This window comes from Saccopteryx bilineata, chromosome 1 (genome assembly GCF_036850765.1).
Source record: "Saccopteryx bilineata isolate mSacBil1 chromosome 1, mSacBil1_pri_phased_curated, whole genome shotgun sequence".
In the NCBI taxonomy this organism is placed as follows: Eukaryota; Metazoa; Chordata; class Mammalia; order Chiroptera; family Emballonuridae; genus Saccopteryx; species Saccopteryx bilineata.
The window spans coordinates 49,381,804-49,402,061 of NC_089490.1; the positions used below are offsets into that span (position 1 = coordinate 49,381,804).

General features: G+C 39.3%; 1 protein-coding gene and 2 pseudogenes across 4 annotated transcripts in view; 1 reads left to right on the forward strand and 2 right to left on the reverse strand.

Annotated features, from left to right (window-relative positions):
* Positions 1 to 14,874, reverse strand: part of IMPG1 (interphotoreceptor matrix proteoglycan 1) — a 138,711-nt gene extending 123,837 nt beyond the window's left edge. For all 4 annotated transcript variants that reach the window (XM_066253907.1, XM_066253894.1, XM_066253901.1 and 1 more), the window contains exon 1: positions 14,645 to 14,874. In XM_066253907.1, the coding sequence (XP_066110004.1) occupies positions 14,645 to 14,711 (67 nt within the window). In that variant the 5' untranslated portion in view covers positions 14,712 to 14,874. The remainder of the gene's footprint in view (positions 1 to 14,644) is intronic.
* On the forward strand, positions 12,562 to 13,581 carry LOC136319867 (pre-mRNA-splicing factor SPF27-like; annotated as a pseudogene).
* A 3,521-nt stretch (positions 14,875 to 18,395) lies between the features above and the next one.
* On the reverse strand, positions 18,396 to 18,509 carry LOC136321477 (U2 spliceosomal RNA; annotated as a pseudogene).
* Positions 18,510 to 20,258: the final 1,749 nt, after the last annotated feature.

Genomic DNA, 20,258 nt, shown 5'->3' on the forward strand with positions numbered 1-20,258 from the left:
TTTGGCATTGGTGTTTTTACCAATATTAAGAAATGTTCCATTAAATTCTTGTTTAAAATAATTTTTTTGTAAGCATTTATTTTTATTTTTTTAAGGACTTTATTTTTCAGAGAGGAGAGAGAGAGAGGGGGAAAGAAGAATAGAAAGCGAGAGAGAGAAGGGGGAGGAGCAGGAAGCATCAATTCCCTTATGTGCCTTGACCAGGCAAGCCCAGAGTTTTGAACCGGCGACCTCAGTGTTCCAGGTCGATGCTTTATCCACTGCGCCACCACAGGTCAGGCCTATAAGCATTTATTGATCCAGCTCTGGCTCAGTTGGTGAGAGCATCATCTCACCAACTGATGAGATGATGTTGTGGGTTCAAGGTTGTGGGTTCAATCTCTGGTCTGGACACATACAAGAATCAACCAGCAAGTGCATGGATGAATGGGGAAACAAATAGATGTTTCTCTCTCTTTTCCCCCCTCTCTTCCTACCTTTTTTTCCCTGCCTCCTCTCACCCTTCTTCTCCCTCTCTCAAATTGATAAATAAAAATAGTAATAAACAATGTATTGAGCCAAACAACAGGGACTAATATCTTAAATGCCCTGTAGAATAAGTTTGGCAGTTTTTTTCTTTTATTTTTAATTAAAAAATTTTATTTTTAATTGAATTTTTTTTCCATTTTTCCAAAGCTTGAAACGGGGAGGCAGTCAGACAGACTCCCGCCTGTGCCCGACCAGGATCCACCTGGCATACCCACCAGGGGGCGATGCTCTGCCCATCTGGGGCGTCGCTCTGTTGCATCCAGAGCCATTCTAGTGCCTGAGGCAGAGGTCACAGAGCCATCCTCAGCGCCTGGGCCATCTTTTGCTCCAATGGAGCCTTGGCTGCGGGAGGGGAAGAGAGAGACAGAGAGGAAGGAGAGGGGGAGGGGTGGAGAAGCAGATGGGCGCTTCTCCTGTGTGCCCTGGCCAGATATCGAGCCCAGGACTCCTGCACACCAGGCCGACACTCTACCACTGAGCCAATTTAATTGAATTTTATTGAGGTGACACTGGTTAAAATAATTACAAAGGCTTCAGGTGCCCAATTCTACAACACATATCTGTATACTGCATTATATGTTCACCCTCCAAGTTGAGTCTTCCTTCCCCACCATTTAGCCCCCCATACCCTCTTCCACCTCCCCACTCTCTCTTCCTCCACCTCAGCAATTACCACACTGCTGCCTGTGTCCATAAGTTATTTTTTTCCTTTTTTACTCTATCCCTCCACTTCCCTCCCCTCCTCCCCCAGCTGTCATCCTTCTCTCATGTCACTAATCATCAGAGAAATGCAAATTAAAACTACAATGAGATATAACCTCACACCTGTCAGAATGGCTATCATCAATAAATCAACAAACAGCAAGTGCTAGCCAGGGTGTGAAGAAAAGGGACCCTCCTGCACTGCTGGTGGACATGGAGATTGGTGCAGCCACTGTGGAAAACAGTATGGAGGTATCTCAAAAAATTAAAAATTGAACTGCCTTTTGACCCAGCTATCCCACCTCTGGGAATATATCCTAAGAATCCCGAAACACTAATTCGAAAGAAAAAAAAATATTTATATATATATATACCCTTATGTAGTTTTTTTCTTCTTTCTTCTTTCTTTCTTTCTTTCTTTCTTTCTTTCTTTCTTTCTTTCTTTCTTTCTTTCTTTCTTTCTTTCTTTCTTTCTTTCTTTCTACAGAGACAGAGAGAGGGACAGATAGGGACAGACAGACAGGAAGGGAAAGAGATAGGAAGCATCAATTCTTCGTTGCAGCTCCTTAGTTTTTCACTGATTGCTTTCTCATATGTGCCTTGACTTGGGGGCTACAGCAGAGCGAGCGACCCCTTGCTCAAGCCAGCAAACTTGGGCTCAAGCTGGTGAGTCTTGCTCAAACCAGATGAGCCCGTGCTCAAGCTGGTGACCTCAGGGTTTTGAACCTGGGTCTTCCGTGTCCCAGTCCGATGGTCTATCCACTGCGCCACTGCCTGATTAGGCTGTTGTTTTTTTCTTGATCAACATTTTATTTTTTAAATTATTTACTTTATAATATATATATTTTAATTAAGAGAAGGACAGAAAAATAGGAAGGGAGAGAGGTGAGAAGCATCAACTCATAGTTGAGGCACTTTAGTTATTCATTGATTGCTTTCTCATATGTGCCTTGATGGAGGTAGGGTGGGGGTGGGGCTTCAGCCTAGCGAGTGACCCCTTGCTCAAGCCAGTGACCTTTGGGATCAAGCTAGAGATGATAGGGTCATGTCTATGATCCCATGCTCAAGCCAGCAACCTCGCGCTCAAGCTGATGAGCCTGTGTTCAAGCCGGGGACCTCAGGGTTTCAATCCTGGGTCCTCAGTGTCCCAGGTCAACACTCTCTCCACTGCACCCACCTCCTGATCAGGCTATTTTTATTAATCTTAAATTATTTTTTCAATTACAGTTGATAAACATTGTTATATTAGTTTCAGGTGTCACCCCAGTGATTAGACAATACATAACTTACTAAGTGATCATCTGAATAAATCTCACACATATTTGACACCATGCATAGTTAATATATATATATATATATATATATATATATATATATATATATATATATATATATATATATTTTTTTTTTTTTTTTACTCAGTGAGAGGAGGGGATACAAAGACAGACTTCCACATGCACCCTGACTGGGATCAACCTGGAAAGCCCACCTGGGAAGCCCACTGGGGGGGTGATGCTTTGTCCATCTGGGGCCCTTGCTCTGCTGCTCAGTAACCCAGCTCTTCTTAGTGCCTGAGGCAGATGCCATGGAACCATACTCAGTGCCTAATGCCAAGTTGCTCCAGTGGAGCCATGGTTGCAGGAGAGGAAGACAGAGAGAGAGAGAAGATAGAGGGGGAGCGGTGTAGAAGCAGATGGGCGCTTCTCCTCTGTGCCTTGACTGGGAATTGAACCTGGGATATCTACAGGCTGGGCCGATGCTCTGCCACTGAGCGAACTGGCCAGGGCAGAATATATATATTTTTAATTTTCTAGAATCATTTATAATCTTTGACTTACAGTATTATTAAAACATTGACCATATTTCCTGAGACCTTTGTTCACTTCATGCCTGAATTTATCCAAAGTTATTCCATGTCCATCATCTTTTAAAACTTTATCAACAGCACACAAACCCAGGGTATTTAGGGCTGTTTGTACAAACAATATGATGCCTCTATTCAAGGAATCCTTCATCTCAAATTTAGCCACAATGTTAGAGTGATCCATAAAAAACGGAAAAGTGACAACTGTGTTTTTGGCAATTCTCAGCTGTTCCAATAGAGATATTAAATACTCTCTTGGCTTATCTTGCTGGTAAGAGAGCAAGGAGCTGATGAGATAGTTTAACAACTCCATAATCCTATGCTTTTCTAAATAATTCCTGGCCTTGAGCTCCCTGCTGCTGTTGGCCTCTAGATTGATCCGCATCCACAGAATATTATTGACTATATTCTCTGTGCTGTACTTTACATCCCCATAACAATTATGTAGCAACAAATTTGTACTTAATGCTGTCACCTTTTTACCCAGCCCCCAAACCTCTTCCCATCTGGCAACCATCAAAATGTTCTCTATCTATGGATATGTTTTTGTTCTGCTTGTGTATTTAGTTTTTTTTTTTTTTTTAGTTTCAATTGTTGATAAATATATATTTATTGCCATTTTATTGTTTATATTTTTTATTTTTTTCTTCCTTTTCTTAAAGAAGATCCTTTAACATTTTATATAATACTGGTTTGGTGGTGATGAACTCCTTTTTTTTTCTTGTCTGGGAAGCTCTTTATCTGTCCTTTTATTCTAAATGACAGCTTTAGTAGGTAGAGTAATCTTGGTTGTAGGTCTTTGCTTTTCATCACTTTAAATATTTCTAGCCAATTCCTTCTGGCCTACAAAGTTTCTGTTGAGAAGTCAGTTGACAGTCTAATGTGAGTTCATTGGTAGATAACTGCTTTTCCCTTGCTGCTTTTAAGATTCTCTCTTTGTCTTTAACCTTTGGCATTTTAATTAGGATGTGTCTTGGTGTGGGCCTCTTTGGGTTCATCTTGTTTGGGACTATGCATTTTCTGGACTTGTATGTCTATTTCCTTCACCAAGTTAGAGAAATTTTCTGTCATTATTTTTTTCAAACAGGTTTTCAATTTCTTGGTCTCTCTCTTCTCCTTCTGGTACCCCCATGATGTGAATGTTGGCATGCTAGAAGTTGTCCCAGATGTTCGTTACACTGTTCTTATTCTTTTGGATTCTTTTTCTTTTTTGCTATTCTTATTGGGTGTTTTTTGCTTCTTTATATTCCAAATAGCTGATTCGATTTTTTTCTTGATGTACTTTACTGTTGATTCCCTGTAAATTATTCTTCATTTAAATTAGTATATCCTTCATTTCTGACTACTGGTCCTTTTTTTCTGCTGTTGAGGTCCTTGAGCATCTCTGTAAACAGTGTTTTGAACTCTGCATCTGGTTGATTGCTTGTCTCCATTTTGTGTAGTTCTTTTTCTGGAGTTTTGTTCACTTCTTTCACTTGAGACATATTTCTTTGTCTCCTCATTTTGGCAGCTTACCTGTGTTTATTTCTATGTATTAGATAGAGCTGCTGTGTCTCCCAGGCTTGGTAGAGTGGCTAAATGCAGTGGGTGTTTTGCAGGATCCAGTGGCCCAGCCTTCCCGATCATCTAAGTGAGGCACTGGAGGTTCACCCCCTCTTTGGACTGAGTACACCCCTGTTTAGTAGTTGACACTTAATTGTTGTTGGCACCTCAGTGGGAGGGATTTATCTTCAGGCCAATCAATTGCAAGCCTGGCCTCCAACCACCATAGAAGATCAGCTGTGCAGGGACCCACCCCACAGAACAAGTTTTACTTCAGCAAGACTCTGGTGCTCCCTGAGCCTGCCCCTTGAGTGTGTCATTTGTGGAAGTGGTTGGGCAGTGAAGCTGTTCACTGATATGCTGGTTCTGGGGCCTTTGGGATGTGTAGGTCAAAGTTAATCATCTGTATTCTGCCTTGGGCTACCCAGCATGAGCTACAAAGCAATTTTCAGATCATTGCTACTTGTTCTGGGCTTAGAGATGCTCAGGAGAGACTAAACTGTGAACCAAGGCCAAGTGTTGCTAGTGCCAGGGCCAGAGCCACTTAGCAAGAGGTACAGGGCATGCTGAGGCCAGATGCTGCTTGTTTGAGAGATTTTAGGAAAATCTAAAGCATGAGCCAAAACAGGCCATTCATAGGAAATGCCTCTAAAAACAGTTGGGATGGGCACTTCTGTGTGCCCTGACTGGAATTGAACCTGGGACACCCACAGGCTGGGCCAATGCTCAAGTTGGGTGTGATAGGTCCTCAGGCATTCACCAGAGTGGGGTAAACAGTGTGAGCCATGTTTATTGAATCTGTGATTTGGCCCCTGCCTGTCAGCTCTGTGGGGAGAAAGCTCATTAAAGGAACAATGGCCTCTGCCAGCACTTTTGTCTAGGAGAAAGCTACACCCCAGCTCTTGCCCTGAGGCTGGACAATTCAGTTCCTCCCTCTATGTCTCTTGTACCTTTCAAGCTGCTGCCCCAGTGCTGGAGCTCAGAGGGTGTGAGTCTAGAGTGGGTCAGTTGGTGGAACTCCAGCAGCGCTCCATCCTACTCAGCCTCAATCCCTGATGGTTTTTACAGCCAGAAGTAATGAGGACTCCTCTTCATGGCACTGAAACCCTGGGTGGGGCGGGGCTGGTATGACACTGGGACCCTTGCTCCTCAGGGAGACCTTTGAAGTTGAAATATCCCTCCTGGTTTTCTCCATCTGCCACATGTAGGTGTAGGACCAGACCATTCCTCATCTCTGTGCCCCCACCCCCTAACCAGTCTCAATGTGCCTTCCTTTTTAGTTCCCTAGTTGTAAGATTTCCAGATTTCAGGCTATTCCAAATGATGGTTTTCTGTCATTTAATTGTAATTTTGATATCCCATTAAAGTCTTTAGGCTGGGAATATTAAGTCAAAGGTTAAAGGAGACTGGCAGAGAAAGTTCTTGAAGGAATTGGTTGTAAATGGAGTTAAAGTCATATGTAGATGGCAACATCATTAGCAAAAATATTAAATCTTTTTATTCTCTCTGAAACAAGAGAGAATGAGAAAAGTTTGGATAGTTAGAGAAACTTCGACATAGAAAAAAAGAAATGTCAATGACATCTAATGACTTCAATCCTCTCAGTATGTAGGAGGTGATGGTAATAGTTACGGTGGTAGTCATCATAGCCATGGTAGGAGCTGCATTTATTGAACATTTTTTGTAGAAAATACCTTAATAGGAGTTATATAAACATTATTTCACTTATTTTCATTACTACCCTATAAGCCAGATACTATGATTATTCCCATTTTACAGATGAGAAATCATAAGATGGAGATACACGTGAGACTGTGCAATTTGCCAAGGTAACATAACTAGTAAGGGGCAGAACTGTTCTGAGTTGACTGCAGTCCTTTGAAAACCTTATCGTTTTTGCTCTTAACTGTGCTGTTATGCGAGTGAAGGAGAATCAGGCTGCAGACTTGAGGAAGGAGGGAAGGTTTGGGAATCAGACTGGCAATCTAAGTCAGGGAATCAGAGCTGAGCATCACTGTGGCATACCTTCGGGGGCCCAATTAAAGTGATATCACATGAATTTGTTTCATGAAAGCACTCTGTTTATTTGGGATTCTCTAATAAAACTTGGCAGTTCAAGAACGAGGGTGAAAAAAAGAAGGCTAAGTTTACTCAGCGTGGAATAAGCAAGCAAAGCGGATGGAAGTTCAAGGAATAAGTTTCTATTGTACTAACAAGGAAACTGTTGATAGAGGTTCAAGAGAGGACCCTATGGCCTAGGATTAATGTAAAAGACTCTGAGATTTGGATGGGCTGAAGAACTAACTGGAGAAACTAGGAGAGGCTGAGGCACAGGGTTATTTTGATGAGAGTAAGAATCATATTCCATGGAAGGAAGGAAAATTATTAGAAAGAGATGTTTCAGAGCTGTATATCTTGAGTCTGAAAATATTGCTAACTTGGAGGTAAATTTCAGTGTTTTGATAGGAAGGTATTTTTGTTTCAGAAGGGGCTTTCCCACTCTGTCAAGTCATATCCATTAGGTCACGTATTGCCTTTAGAAACATAACACAACCTTAAATAAGCCACTTGCCACTAAACTTAGACTTTAATAGTGAGCTTTTGAAATGACATCATGAGCAAATGACTCTACTTCTTTGAGAAATTTAAATGTCCCAATTCTTTCTTAATGAATACTAGAACTCCTAAAATAGGTGTTTCTATTTTTTAGGGTAGAGGTGAAAAATGTGGCCAGATATTTTGAAATCAGTCATGTATATAAATGCTAGAAATGGTGCAGAATTGGCAATCATCTAGTGTTGTTAGCAGAAGAAAGCTGGCTTTTGAATGAATAGTAAAAACTATGTCAGTTGCAGTCACCATATGATGTTGGACTAATAAATACAGTAAATAGATATAGGATACATACAGCTTAAATTCCAGTTTGGGTTCTAACCTTCTCATCTCAGATGATTTTAGGAACACTACTGAGCTTTTTCTGCCTTTGGTTCTTGACCATAAATGAGCATATTGTTTACCAACCAGTAAAATCTTAGGAACCAAGATTAATTAAAATTTGTTTGAGCTTTTATTTATTTTTTATTTTTATTTTTATTTTTTTTAGATTTGAGCTTTTATAAGAAAAGTATCAATATAATTGCTATCTGCTAAGTATTTTGATCAGGTCTGAACTAACTACAGTGGGTTAGTAATAGTGCCCTTGGGTTTTATAGTTGGGCTTAATTAAGTGTAACTTTTGTTTATATATAAATGCAGCAGGAATTTAAAAACAGACAAATTAGCCCTACATATGTTATTTTCTGTATGCAGTTAAAATATTTCTGGAGTGGAAATTTTGATTAATTTTGAGGTCTTGACTTTTCTGCACCAAACTCCTTTTGGTTTAGTTTCCTTTGACCCTTCTCCTGAGGGAGCAATTATGAAAATAGATGTTGGCTGACGGAAGATAGCTGAATGAAGAAAACCAAGTTGGAAAGAATTCAGATGATTTTATAATGGCACACAAAAAGGAAGCATCTCCTCAAGAATGACTGAGTGTAAGTGGGATAACATTTATCTACCGAATATGACCATACGCTTAGAAGCACTTACCACTGTTCTGTGGCTCTTTCATATTTTTTTCCCCATTTTTACTGCAGCCAGAAGAGAAGTACATCAGTGGGAGTAAATTTTTAGTAAATAATTGCATATGTAGCTCACACTTGACAATGTCATTTCCATAAATAAATTCTCATTACCGTGGCTATACAAGTCAACCATATCAATTCATTGTAGGATAAACTTAGGCATGCAGGTTGCCTTGGACCCAGAGCAAAAAGGGCACCACTCTCTATTATTAAAGTGTTTCCAGCTCACTTGGTGCTCTTGACATGTGAGGTGGAAATCCTGGTGGCACTCTCTCTCATTCTCAGTGGGTTTAGACCCAATGATTCCTGAAGACTGTTTGCTTTAAAAGATTAAACTCACATTGTAGTCAGGGCCTTTCTCCTTCCTTTCAAGAAGCTGCTTTGAAGTATTCCAAGGATTTGTATAACAGTCCCCTCCCCACAACTGCAGGAGTATCTTTCCTACCCTGGAGCAAGATGAGGTGGTGTGGACTGAGACCTCAGACCCTCTGGAGTTGGACACTTCACAACATAGTGATGAGGTCAGGACTTCTAGTATGGTCATTACCATGTATGTACTGAATTATAATATAAACCTAGAGACCCAAACATTGTTGCCTGAGATAGATTATTTTAAAATAACATAAAATATGTGAGCATGTCTGAGGCAGGAAAGGTACACAGGATCTGAATTTCCAGAGAGGATTAGCATGCAAATATACATATGTGGAAAAACATATAAATGCTTCTCTCTCTCTCTCTCTCTCTCTCTCTCTCTTCTTCCCTTCCCCTTTCTGCCTCTCTAAAATTAATCAATAAAAAAATATATAGAAGCTGCAACGTAACGTGATTGCCTTTGGGCATCTACCTCAGCTAGACCCACGAAGCTGTGTCTGCTGATGGAGCCACAGTGAGGGGAAATACTTTTCTGGATAATTTTATGAAATGAAAACATCCCAGTAGCAAAAGATTACCAAGAAATGGAGCGTCTTCAAATGCAAATTTTCTGACATTCTGCAGCTACTAGAATAATTGCCCCACCTTGGTGAACTTAGTTAAAGGTTTCATTTAGTATAACCAAATGTAATGCAAAAGGTACATGCTGTGATAAACACCGTTTCAATGTTAGGACTTGCTAAGGGTGGATTTTCTCTCTTCTTTTTTATCCCATACATCAGAATGTCACAAACAATTATATGGAATTATTTATGTGAAATGGAAAGGTAAGAATATAAAGCAATGCTTTGCACATCCAGTGCTGTCGGTTTCCTCATTATGAATCCCGAATGGAGGAGCCTCTGTATCTCCACGCAGTGATTGTCCTTCGAAACTACTATCTTTTGTTGCACTAAACAATTGATTTAATGAATATTTTAAAAACAAAATCATTTCACTTTTATGTATCAATAGAAAAACTACATCCAGAGTCCAGAAAGCTTAAAGGAAACCTTTTGAAATAATGGTGTATCTTTGAATGTCTTAGTATTTTGTATTGGTACACAGTAAGCACTCTGAAAATCAAACAGGAAAAAATATCACCTAAAGGCATAGAAAACCTTTCTAGAAGTAATTTGGAAATCTGAATCAAATATCATAATACTGTTAATATTGCTTGCATTATTGCTTAGTGAATTAATGTGAAGTATCTTAAATACTGAGAGAGGCTTATGCACCAAGATTTTCATTACAATATTATTCATAATAGCAAAATAATTAGAAGTAATTATTTCTATTCTGTTGAGTATTAACTGAAAGGGACATTATACTGTTTATAAAATGATTCTTGTCAAAACTAGATAGCAATGTAGAACAGACCTATGATGTACTAGAAGTACAAAAAGCCCGATATAAAATTATGTGTGCAATAGAACTGAAACCGTGTCAAAATTAAGAAAGCATACATAGAAAAAAGACTGAGGAAACAGGAAGGCAGTAGGTAGCATACACTGTGTTTGGATAGAGGTATTATGGGTAATTTTTCATATCTTTTTGATTTTTCAAATAACCTATAATTAAAAAAAAATTTTTTTTAAAGACTATTCATTTTAGAGAGGAGAGAGAGAAAGAGAAAGAGAAAAAAAGAAGTGGGGAGGAGCAGGAAGCATCAACTCCTGTATATGCCTTGACCAGGCAAGCCCAGGGTTTCAAACTGGCGACCTCAGCATTCCAGGTTGACGCTTTATCTACTGAGCCACCACAGGTCAGGTCAAACAACTTATAATTTTTTTTTTTGTACTTTTCTGAAGCTGGAAACGGGGAGAGACAGTCAGACAGACTCCCGCATGGGCCGGACCGGGATCCACCCGGCACGCCCACCAGGGGCGACGCTCTGCCCACCAGGGGGCGATGCTCTGCCCCTTCGGGGCGTCGCTCTGCTGCGACCAGAGCCACTCTAGCGCCTGGGGCAGAGGCCAAGGAGCCATCCCCAGCACCCGGGCCATCTTTGCTCCAATGGAGCCTCGCTGTGGGAGGGGAAGAGAGAGACAGAGAGGAAGGAGGGGGTGGGGGTGGAGAAGCAAATGGGTGCTTCTCCTATGTGCCCTGGCCGGGAATCGAACCTGGGTCCCCCACACACCAGGCCGACGCTCTACCACTGAGCCAACCGGCCAGGGCCACAACTTATAATTAAAAAAAAACAAATTCTTAAATTTAAACACCTAGTTGTCACACTTAACAGTTAGCTGTATTAAATCAAACTCTTCTCTCTCCTAAAACCATTTTCTATATAAATACACTCATGATGGTTAATTAGTTACAAATGGAAAACCAGTTTGGATGAAATAAATAAATTCTAATTAATGCATTTGAAGATTAACAGAAATGTACAGATTTGAGATTCTTACAGCATAAAAAGTTCCAAACAAGTAACATGTTAGGATTTTTTATTTTGTATTCATAATAGTTTGTTTCTTAGAAATAGGTATGTAATAAATGGTAGTTTTCTTTAGGAGGGCTTATTTAACGTTCTCTCTTTCTCTCTGTATATATATATGTATTTATTTATTTTAGGTAAGAGAAGGGGAGATAGTGAAGCAGACTCCTGCATGCTGCGCCCTGACTGGGATCACCACTCCCAACCTGTCTGGGACTGGTGCTGGGGTACTGAGCTATTTTTAGCACCTGAGGCTGTCAGTGCTCCAGGGAGCGATCCTTAGTACCTGAGTCTATGCTCGAAACAATCGAGCCACTTGCTGCCAGAGGGGAAGAGGGAGAGAAGAGAAAAAGGGAGGGAGAGAGAACCAGATGATCACTTCTCCTGTGTTTCCTGACCAGGAATCAAACCTGGGACATACATACACTAGGGCTAGCCCAATACTCTATCCACTGTGCCACGGGCCAGGGCCTAATTATAAAACTTAAAATAGTTTGTAAGGGTTGATACATATGAAAATAGAAAAAATAGTTAAATTAGTTAACATAATTAATGAAACAAACAAAACACCAAAGCAGATTTGACTGGTCAAGTTTCTATAACACACAACACAACTTGGTTTGCTTAGCATATTAAGTCAGAATACAGTAAATACCACCATTTATTTCTAATTAAATTTTTTTTAATCTTAAAGCTTTTTTTCAATATTTATTTTATTGATCTTAGAGAGAGGAAGGAGAGAACAAAAGAGACAGGAACATCTATTCCTGTATGTGCCTGACTGGGGATTGAACCAGCAAACTCTGTGCTTCGGGATTATGTTCTAACCAACAAAGTTATCTAGCCAGGGCTAAAAAGTTTTTTTTATTTTTCTGAAGTGAGAAGTGGGGAAGCAGAGAGACAGATTCCTGCATGCAACTGACCAGGATCCACCTGGCAAGCCTGCTAGGGGGTGATGCTCTGCCCATCTGGGGTGTTGCTCCATTGCAACCAGAGCCATTCTAGTGCCTGAGGTGGAGGCCATGGAGCCATCCTCAGTGCCTGGGCCAACTTTGCTCCAATGGAGCCTTGGCTGTGGGAGGGGAAGAGAGAGATAGAGAGGAAGGAGGGGGGAGGGGTGGAAAGCAGATGGGCGCTTCTCCTGTGTGCCCTAGCTAGGAATCGAACCCAGGAGCTCCATGCGCTGGGCTGATGCTCTACCACTGAGCCAACCAGCAGAGCCTAAAAAAGTTTTTATAAATTAAATTTATCTATAATTGACAATTGAAAGGGAAGGTAGGTAAACCTTTGTTTTCTCCACTATCATTTATGTAGCAAATTATAAAGGAAATTTTTATATAATATTTTACAGAAATTTTTTCCTCCCCCCAGATGCAAACACTACAAATTGCGTATAAAAGAATTGACAGAGACTCAGAAAACTCTTGAGTTTAAAAATGGACTTAAAAATGGCGGGCACGAGTTAGGTGGCTGGGGAGGTTGTGGTGGATGTGCAACAGTATTTTGACCAAGGTGATGGAGACCTTGGAGTATGGAGAAAATGCGCAGATATAGACCTACTAAGACCTACTTGAGCTACCTGGTAGCCCAGATTATTCTACTTTTGAAACTGACATAATGGGAAGTGAATTTGAAAGATTGACTGCCCATCAACCAATTGAATTGCTTAGTATGAAATGATATGAACTTCCAGCCCCTTCCTTGGGTCAGAAAAATGACATTACTGCATGGTAAGAGTGTGTAAACAATTCTATGGCTCAGTTAGAGCATCAAACGATTTGAATTGAGAATCTGGAACTAATGTTACAGCATAGATGCAATACCTGGAAAGTATATAATAAAAATCTAGTTCATATGATTTTTTTCTGACAGAGACAGAGAGAGTCAAAGAGAGGAACAGATAGGGACAGACAGCCAGGAAGGGAGAGAGATGAGAAGCATCAATTCTTTGTTGGGTCACCTTAGTTCACTGATTGCTTTCTCATATGTGCCTTGACTGGGGGGCTACAGCAGACTGAGTAACCCCTTACTCAAGCCAGTGACCTTGGGCTCAACCCAGAGACCTTGGGGTCATGTGTATGATACCATGCTCAAACCAGTGACACCATGCTCAAACTGGTGAGCCTGTGCTCAAGTTGGCAACCTTGGAGTTTTGAACCTGGGTCCTCCGCATCCCAGTCTAATGCTCTATTCACTGCGCCACCACCTGGTCAGGCTTGTTCATATGATTGAACACACACAAAAAGAACTCCAGAAGTTAAGGAAACATATTCAAGATTTAAACTGGCAGCAAAAGAACATACAACTCACCGCTAGGTCTAAATTAAGAGAAATGGAGTCAAATTGGGTATCCGTGGTCAGTAAGAATTATGAGATTGAAAGGACAATTGTGCAATTAGAAAATGCAGTCTTTCAAGGAAACAACAACATGGAGAGGCCAACAAAGAAACATCCGGCAAGACTTCTGAAAAGACAGATGAATTTGGTGGGTAGGAAGGCAGGTTGGGTTTTCACAGAAGATCAGGCACTGCCCTGTGAAGGACACTAGCATCTTAGGGAAATCATCAGAGTTTAGTAACCATAAAAAGTAGACTGTTATATTCAATCTGTACATCAGCAAAATAAAAAATTTCAACTTGAAAAAAAACCTGACAGAATCAGTTACTTTGTTACTTATGAACGCAACCAACTATTTGTTGTACTTCTCTCTGGACATTTTTAAACCAGTGCTTCAATTAACATGTTCATTGTCCAAAGCTATGTCATTCTTTTTTTTTAAAATTTTTTTTATAGCTATGTCATTCTTACAGAAGAACTGAACTTTATTGATTTTAACTGTCTTAAAAAGACCATGTTTTAATAATCAGGTTGATTCTTTAAAAAGAAAGTGATGCTTTCTTCAACAGTTTTTTCTTTTAATACATTGTTTTTCTTAAATATGCCTGTTTTGTGGCTTGCTTTAATTTGAGGTTCATTTGAAGATTTTCTCTAAGAACATTCAGTGCCTAGTTTTTATACACATAAAACTTCAAAAACTACCAAGTTGTCTGAGTTGGTTGTAATCATATACTCTGACAATAAAGCACACTTTTTTTTTCCTAAGGAAAAGCAACTCATGATTTAACTATAAGAAGGTAAAAAATCATTTTTTTTGCCTGATCATAAATGAAAAAATATTAACTTTATTTTTTAGATTTTGTCAATTTTAAGAAATAAATGTAATTTGTTTCATGGACCTACTAATGTTATTGATATTTATGATATGAATTTGTATTCAATGTTTAATAAATGCAAATAGGATACATTTATCTTTCCTATTTTGTTAACAAAAATTGCGCTTAGGATTTTGTAGTAAATATTTAATAGAGTAAAAACCATTTCTTACAATCATTCAGTCAATATTTCTTTCAGGCCTATCATGCAGTAGTCCTCCAAGATACACTGGTAACCTTGTTGATTTGAAAGTTCAGTTCTGTAAATAGATTTTACAGATAAGCAATTACAAAATAAACAAAGATTTAAACAACGTACCTTTTGTTGCTTGAACTTGGAGGAAAATCCATAGAACAAAAATAGCCCTTCTAATTTCCAAATACATTCTGACTTTTGTGCATTGGTAAATCTGGAAACAATCACGGAATAGCCCCAAATTCCATTATAAAAAATAACAGAAATATAGAAAATAAATATTGATGCAAGCTCAGTGAGGATAACCTTGTTGGTTTACTGTTATGAGGGTGACAATTTATGAAGAACGGGAAGCAGTTCCTGTTTCTGGAATAATCTGTTTATCTTCCCCTCAGGTGTAATCTCTGCTTAAGGGGCCAGCTGGAGGAACCTTTATCTCATTAACCTTCTGGAAGAGCATCTGTTAGCCTACCTCCAGGACTCTGAATGCTATTATAAACAAGAGTCCACAGGTAGAAGGAGTGCTTTTTTTCTTCTTCGTTATTCACCTGTTACAGTGGCACAGAGAGCCAGGGGAGGTCCTGCCAAACGCGGAAGGCAGTTGACAGTTAGGGTCAAATGTTTTCCAAAATGACACCCACAAGGACCATCCATTGAGAGAGCTTAATTGCTATGCCTGGAAGTATGTGGTTCTTCAACATGTGTTAGCCTTCAGAGAGAGCAAAGACTCATAGAAATGTACCGCTTTGTAAATTGCTTTCTTTCCAGCATTATATACAGATGACTGTTTTCGTTTCAGTCTGGTGTTCATTTAAAAAATTTGTTATTCACACAAAGTAGAGTCAAATAGTTTACAAAGTTTGTGAAAAATAATGCTGCCCTATGTCCATTCAAGGACAATCACTTTTATCTATTTATTATTTTTTCAAAAGCAATAACTTTTAATTCTTTAAGTTAATTCTTCTAATATTCACATTTGTGCCTGGAAGTAGTATGCTTCTATTACCATTTTCTCGTTTTTCCTTTCCGACATTATTACATAATGAATATTGAGAATATCTTCTCTTTAACACACACCTTCCCCACCTTTCAGAAACATGGATTTGTCCCATCCTTCCATCTACCTCAGCGTCACTGTATTTTCAGTTTATTGAATAGTCAATTTAATAGCATTGTGACTGTACACCTGCTACATACAGCTGAGCCTTGAGTATACTGTAATTACTAACATGTATTGAGTTCTTATGTTGTGATACACACCATTCTTAGATACTTCCATAGACTATCTATATTACCCAATACAACAGAATGAGGTAAGTGCTATTATCATGGTCTCTGTTTTGTATTTGAAGAAGTTAAGGCATATATGGCAGAGCCAGAATTTGAACTCAAAGAGACTGGTTCAGGAGTCTGTACTGTTAACCATTATCCCCTCTCATGCCTTTTGCAATTGCCTCATTTGTTTCTTCTTTGTTTTCAACATGCAAAAGAATAAATTATCTCCAAATGTTACTCCAGATGTGTAAATTTCCTTCCTATATGGTTAAACACTTCAGGTAATCAAAAAGTCCTTCCCTAGGACACACCAATCTCTTCCAGGCTGCAGGGTTTAATTTCTTGATATAGTTTACAGCAGGCTTCTGAAGATCTCCCTTCACAACCATTCTGGAGATTCTTTTCATTTCTCTTGTGTTGAATCCCATGTTTTTCATGTGTCTCCTTTCTTTTTTCTGGGGGAGGGGGGTTGGGGAGGCAGAGAGAAAGAGACGGGAACATCAAGCTGCTCTTGTATGTGCCTTGACCAGGGAATTGAACCAGCACCCTCCTTGTTGGGGGCGATGCTTCAGCCAACTGAGCTATCTGGTCAGGGAGAGAGAGTGGAGGGAGAAGGGAAGCATTCATTTGTTGTTCCACTCAGTCATGCACTCATTGGATGCTTCCCCTGTGTGCCCTGATCGGTGATCGAACCCCTGCCTTTTCCGGACAGCTTAGCTGACTGAACCAACTGGCCGGGGTCACCTCCTTTCTCAAGCTAATCTCTTGTTTTATCAGAGCATGTGTTCTAGTAGATTACTGAAAGTTCTCAGCAGGTAAATTTGAGATTTTATGTTTGAAAATGGCTTCTATCTATCCCCATCCTGATAGTTTGGCCAATGTTATAGACTGAATGTTCGTGTCCCCCCAAAATTCATGTGTTGAAAACTAAACCCCAATGTGATGGTATTTGGAGGTGGGGTTGTTGGAATGTGATTGACTCATGAGGTGTAAACTGTCATGAATGGGAGTAGTTCCTTTATAAAAGAGGCACCAGGGAACTCCTTTGCTACTTTTGTCATGTGAGGCACAGTGATAAGACAGAATTCTGTGAACCAGGAAACAGTCTATTATCAGGCACTAAAAACACCTGCGCTTTGATCTCAGACTTCCCAGTCTCTAGAAATGTAAGAAATAAATTTCTGTTGTTTATATGCCACTCAGTCTATGGTATTCTCTTATAGGAGTCTGAACAAACTAAGACAACTGGATATAGAATTCTAGGTTGAAAATGGCACTCACATAGAATATTAAAGATTTTGCCTGACCAGGCAGTGCTGCAGTGGATAGAGGATGGGTCTGAAATGCTGAGGATCCAAGTTTGAAACCCCGAGGTCACTGGCTTGAGTGTGGGATTATAGACATGACCCCATGATCACTGGCTTAAGTTCAAAAGTCACTGGCTTGAAGCCCAATGTTGCTGGCTTGAGCAAGGGGTCCCTAGCTCAGCTGGAGCCTCACCCCCAGTCAAGGCATATATGAGAAAGCAATCAATGAACAACTAAGGTGTGCAATGAAGAATTGATGCTTCTCATCTCTCTTCCTTTCTGTCTGTCTGTTCCTGTCTGTCCTTCTCTCTCTTGCACTCTCACTAAAAAAGAAAGCAAACAAGCAAAAAATTAAAGACATTTATTCACTGTCTTCTAGCTTCTGTGCTGCTAAAATCTGGAGTCATTTTTGTTCTTGATTCATTGCATAGATCTTTTCTTCTCTGGAAGCTCATAAAAACTTTTATTTGGCTCCAAAATTCTGATATTGTGGTGATCTTGCTAGTTGTGGATCTATTTAATCCATTGCATGAGGCATTTAGAGGAATTTTAGTCTGGGTATTTATGCTCTTCAGTTACTGGAAACCTCTTTTAGATATTTGATTTCCATCTTTCATTTTCTATATTTTCTCTTTATGGAATTTATATTTTGGGGCAACAGCATTCTTTTCTTTTAAATTTATTTATTAAATTTAATGCAGTGACATTGATAAATCAGGATACATATGTTGAGAGAAAACATCTCTAGATTATTTTGACATTTGATTGTGCTGTATACCTCTCCCCCAAAGTTAAATTGTCTTCTGTCACCTTCTATCTGGTTTTCCTTGTGCCCCTCCCCTCCCCCAACCCCTGTCTCCTTCTTCACCCCCTCCCCCCTCCCCCCACCCTCCACTCCTGTGGGCAACAGCATTCTTGAACTGGTTCTTTAACTCTTTTTTATTTTAAGTGAGGGTAAAGGAGATAGACAGACTCCCTAAAGCTCCCTGACCAGGATCCACTTGGTAATCCACTTGGGTTGATGCTCGAATCGACCAAACTATTCTCAATATCTGGGGCCGTCACTAGAACCAGCCGAGCTGCTGGCTGTGAGACAGGAAGAGAGAGAGAAGGGAGAGAGGGAGGGGAAGTGAAGCGGATGGCCACTTTTCAGGTGTGTCCTGACCGGGGATGGAACCTGGGATGTCTGCATGCTGGACTGATGCTCTATTCATTGAGCCAACTGGTTAGGGACATTTCTTTAACTGTTAATATCTATTTTTTTTCTTCTATTTTTCTTTAACTCTTATTCTTTGTGGTCTGATTTCTAGAAAAAGTTTTCAACTTAATGTTTTAACCCTTCTTTGGTTTTTAAACTGGTAAGAACAGATATTACAGTTGTTCTTAGCCAAAGGCCAAGAAGCAATCCTCCTTCTTTGGTTTTTAAGTGTTTTCTGTCATTTATACTTTCTGGGGAATCATTTTTGGTGGTTTTGTCTTAGAATTTTTCTTTACTTTTCTCTTTTACTAAGATACTGGTTTAGGCTTTTAGGGATAAAATTTCTTTAAAAAATACTTAACAGTTTCAAAAATTATTTCCTTCTTAAGTTGACTTTGTTTCATCCAAGCTGCATTTTCAAATTTCTTTTTCATTTTCTTTTTTATAATAGAAGGTTTTCTCAAATTTCTGTTAATTTTTGGCTGACAATTCACTTATATTAAGTCTGTTAATAACAGACTAAAAGTTCTGTGTATGAGATTGAGACTTGTCTACTGTAGTCTTCATGTAGGTTGATCTGGCTGGGCTACTTCCTTCTTAGGGCCTCAGGATAAAATTCAGGATGCCCAGTTACATTAAAATTTAAACAACAAATAATTTTTTAGAAGATGACAGAAGACAATTGAACTTTGGGTGATGGAAATGTAGGATAATCAAATGTCAAAATAACCTGGAGATGTTTTCTCTGAACATATGTACCCTGATTTATCAATGTCACTCCGTTAAAATTAATAATAAAATAAAAATTCTAAAAAATATAAATGTATCACAAGTATTGCATGTGACACACTAAACACTGTTTGTTAATCTAAAATGCAAATTTAATTGAGTATTCTATATTTTTATTTGCTACATCTGTAAAACCTCTTTTTAAAATATCTAAACTCAGTATCTTTAAATATTTTTTCTTCAAGTGGTCAGATATTACAGAAAAGACTACTAACCTCTCTATATTAAGATAAAGACTGCCTCACAATGTATCAATACTAAGCTGATAAAGATGTTTGAGACCTTAATATTCTTATGTATATTTTAATTTAATTTTTCTGTTTTCAGAGAAGCACCCTACTCTCACATCTGCCAAACATTTAATAGTCCAGAGAATATTTTATTCTGTCAGAAAAGAAATCTTCAGCCTTCTTTTGGGTGATCAACAGGCAGTTACACAAATGAAAAAAATAGGAAAGGGGATTTGGAGCTCTAACTAATTATTAGATATTTCAGTTTATCCTTCTGTTTTTAACCCAATCCTTAATTTGCAAAATACATTTCTGTTAAAGGACTTGTATTCAAAATATACCAAAAAACCCTTAAAACTCAACATGTAGATATGTATTCATATATATGATATATAGGAGCAATATATATATGTCTAAATATGTAAATTGGATTGTTTCTGAGCTTTATCTACTGCCAGTTTAAGATTCTCCTCTCAAGGTCTGCTACCATCCATTCATAATTTAACACTTTACTTAAATCTACATGGTTAGTGTAAGGCCATGGCATGCAGGTTCTCATTGGATTCAGGTAGACCATAAAGGAACTGTGAAGTCAGAAAATGGCAGACCATTCCATTTATTAAAGGCTTGTAATGGCGGACAAGCAAACAAGCAGAGAAGAACACTTCCCTATCTCTCTATGGACTCTCCTGAACTCATATGCCCCCCACCAGCCTCAGCACTCCCCAGCCAAACAGGTCTGGCCAAAATCTCAGTCAGGGCTCCCAAGCCCCTCAGCAATATTTCTCTCTCTCTCTCTTTCTCTCTCTGTCGACTCTCCAGCAAACAAGGGCCCCTCCCAAGCAGGAAGTCTATCCACAATTGCAATCTGCTGCCCTGAGAACAAGCGCCCGCAGTCTTCTACAGACTACACACACATGGTGTTGCCCTGCACCAAT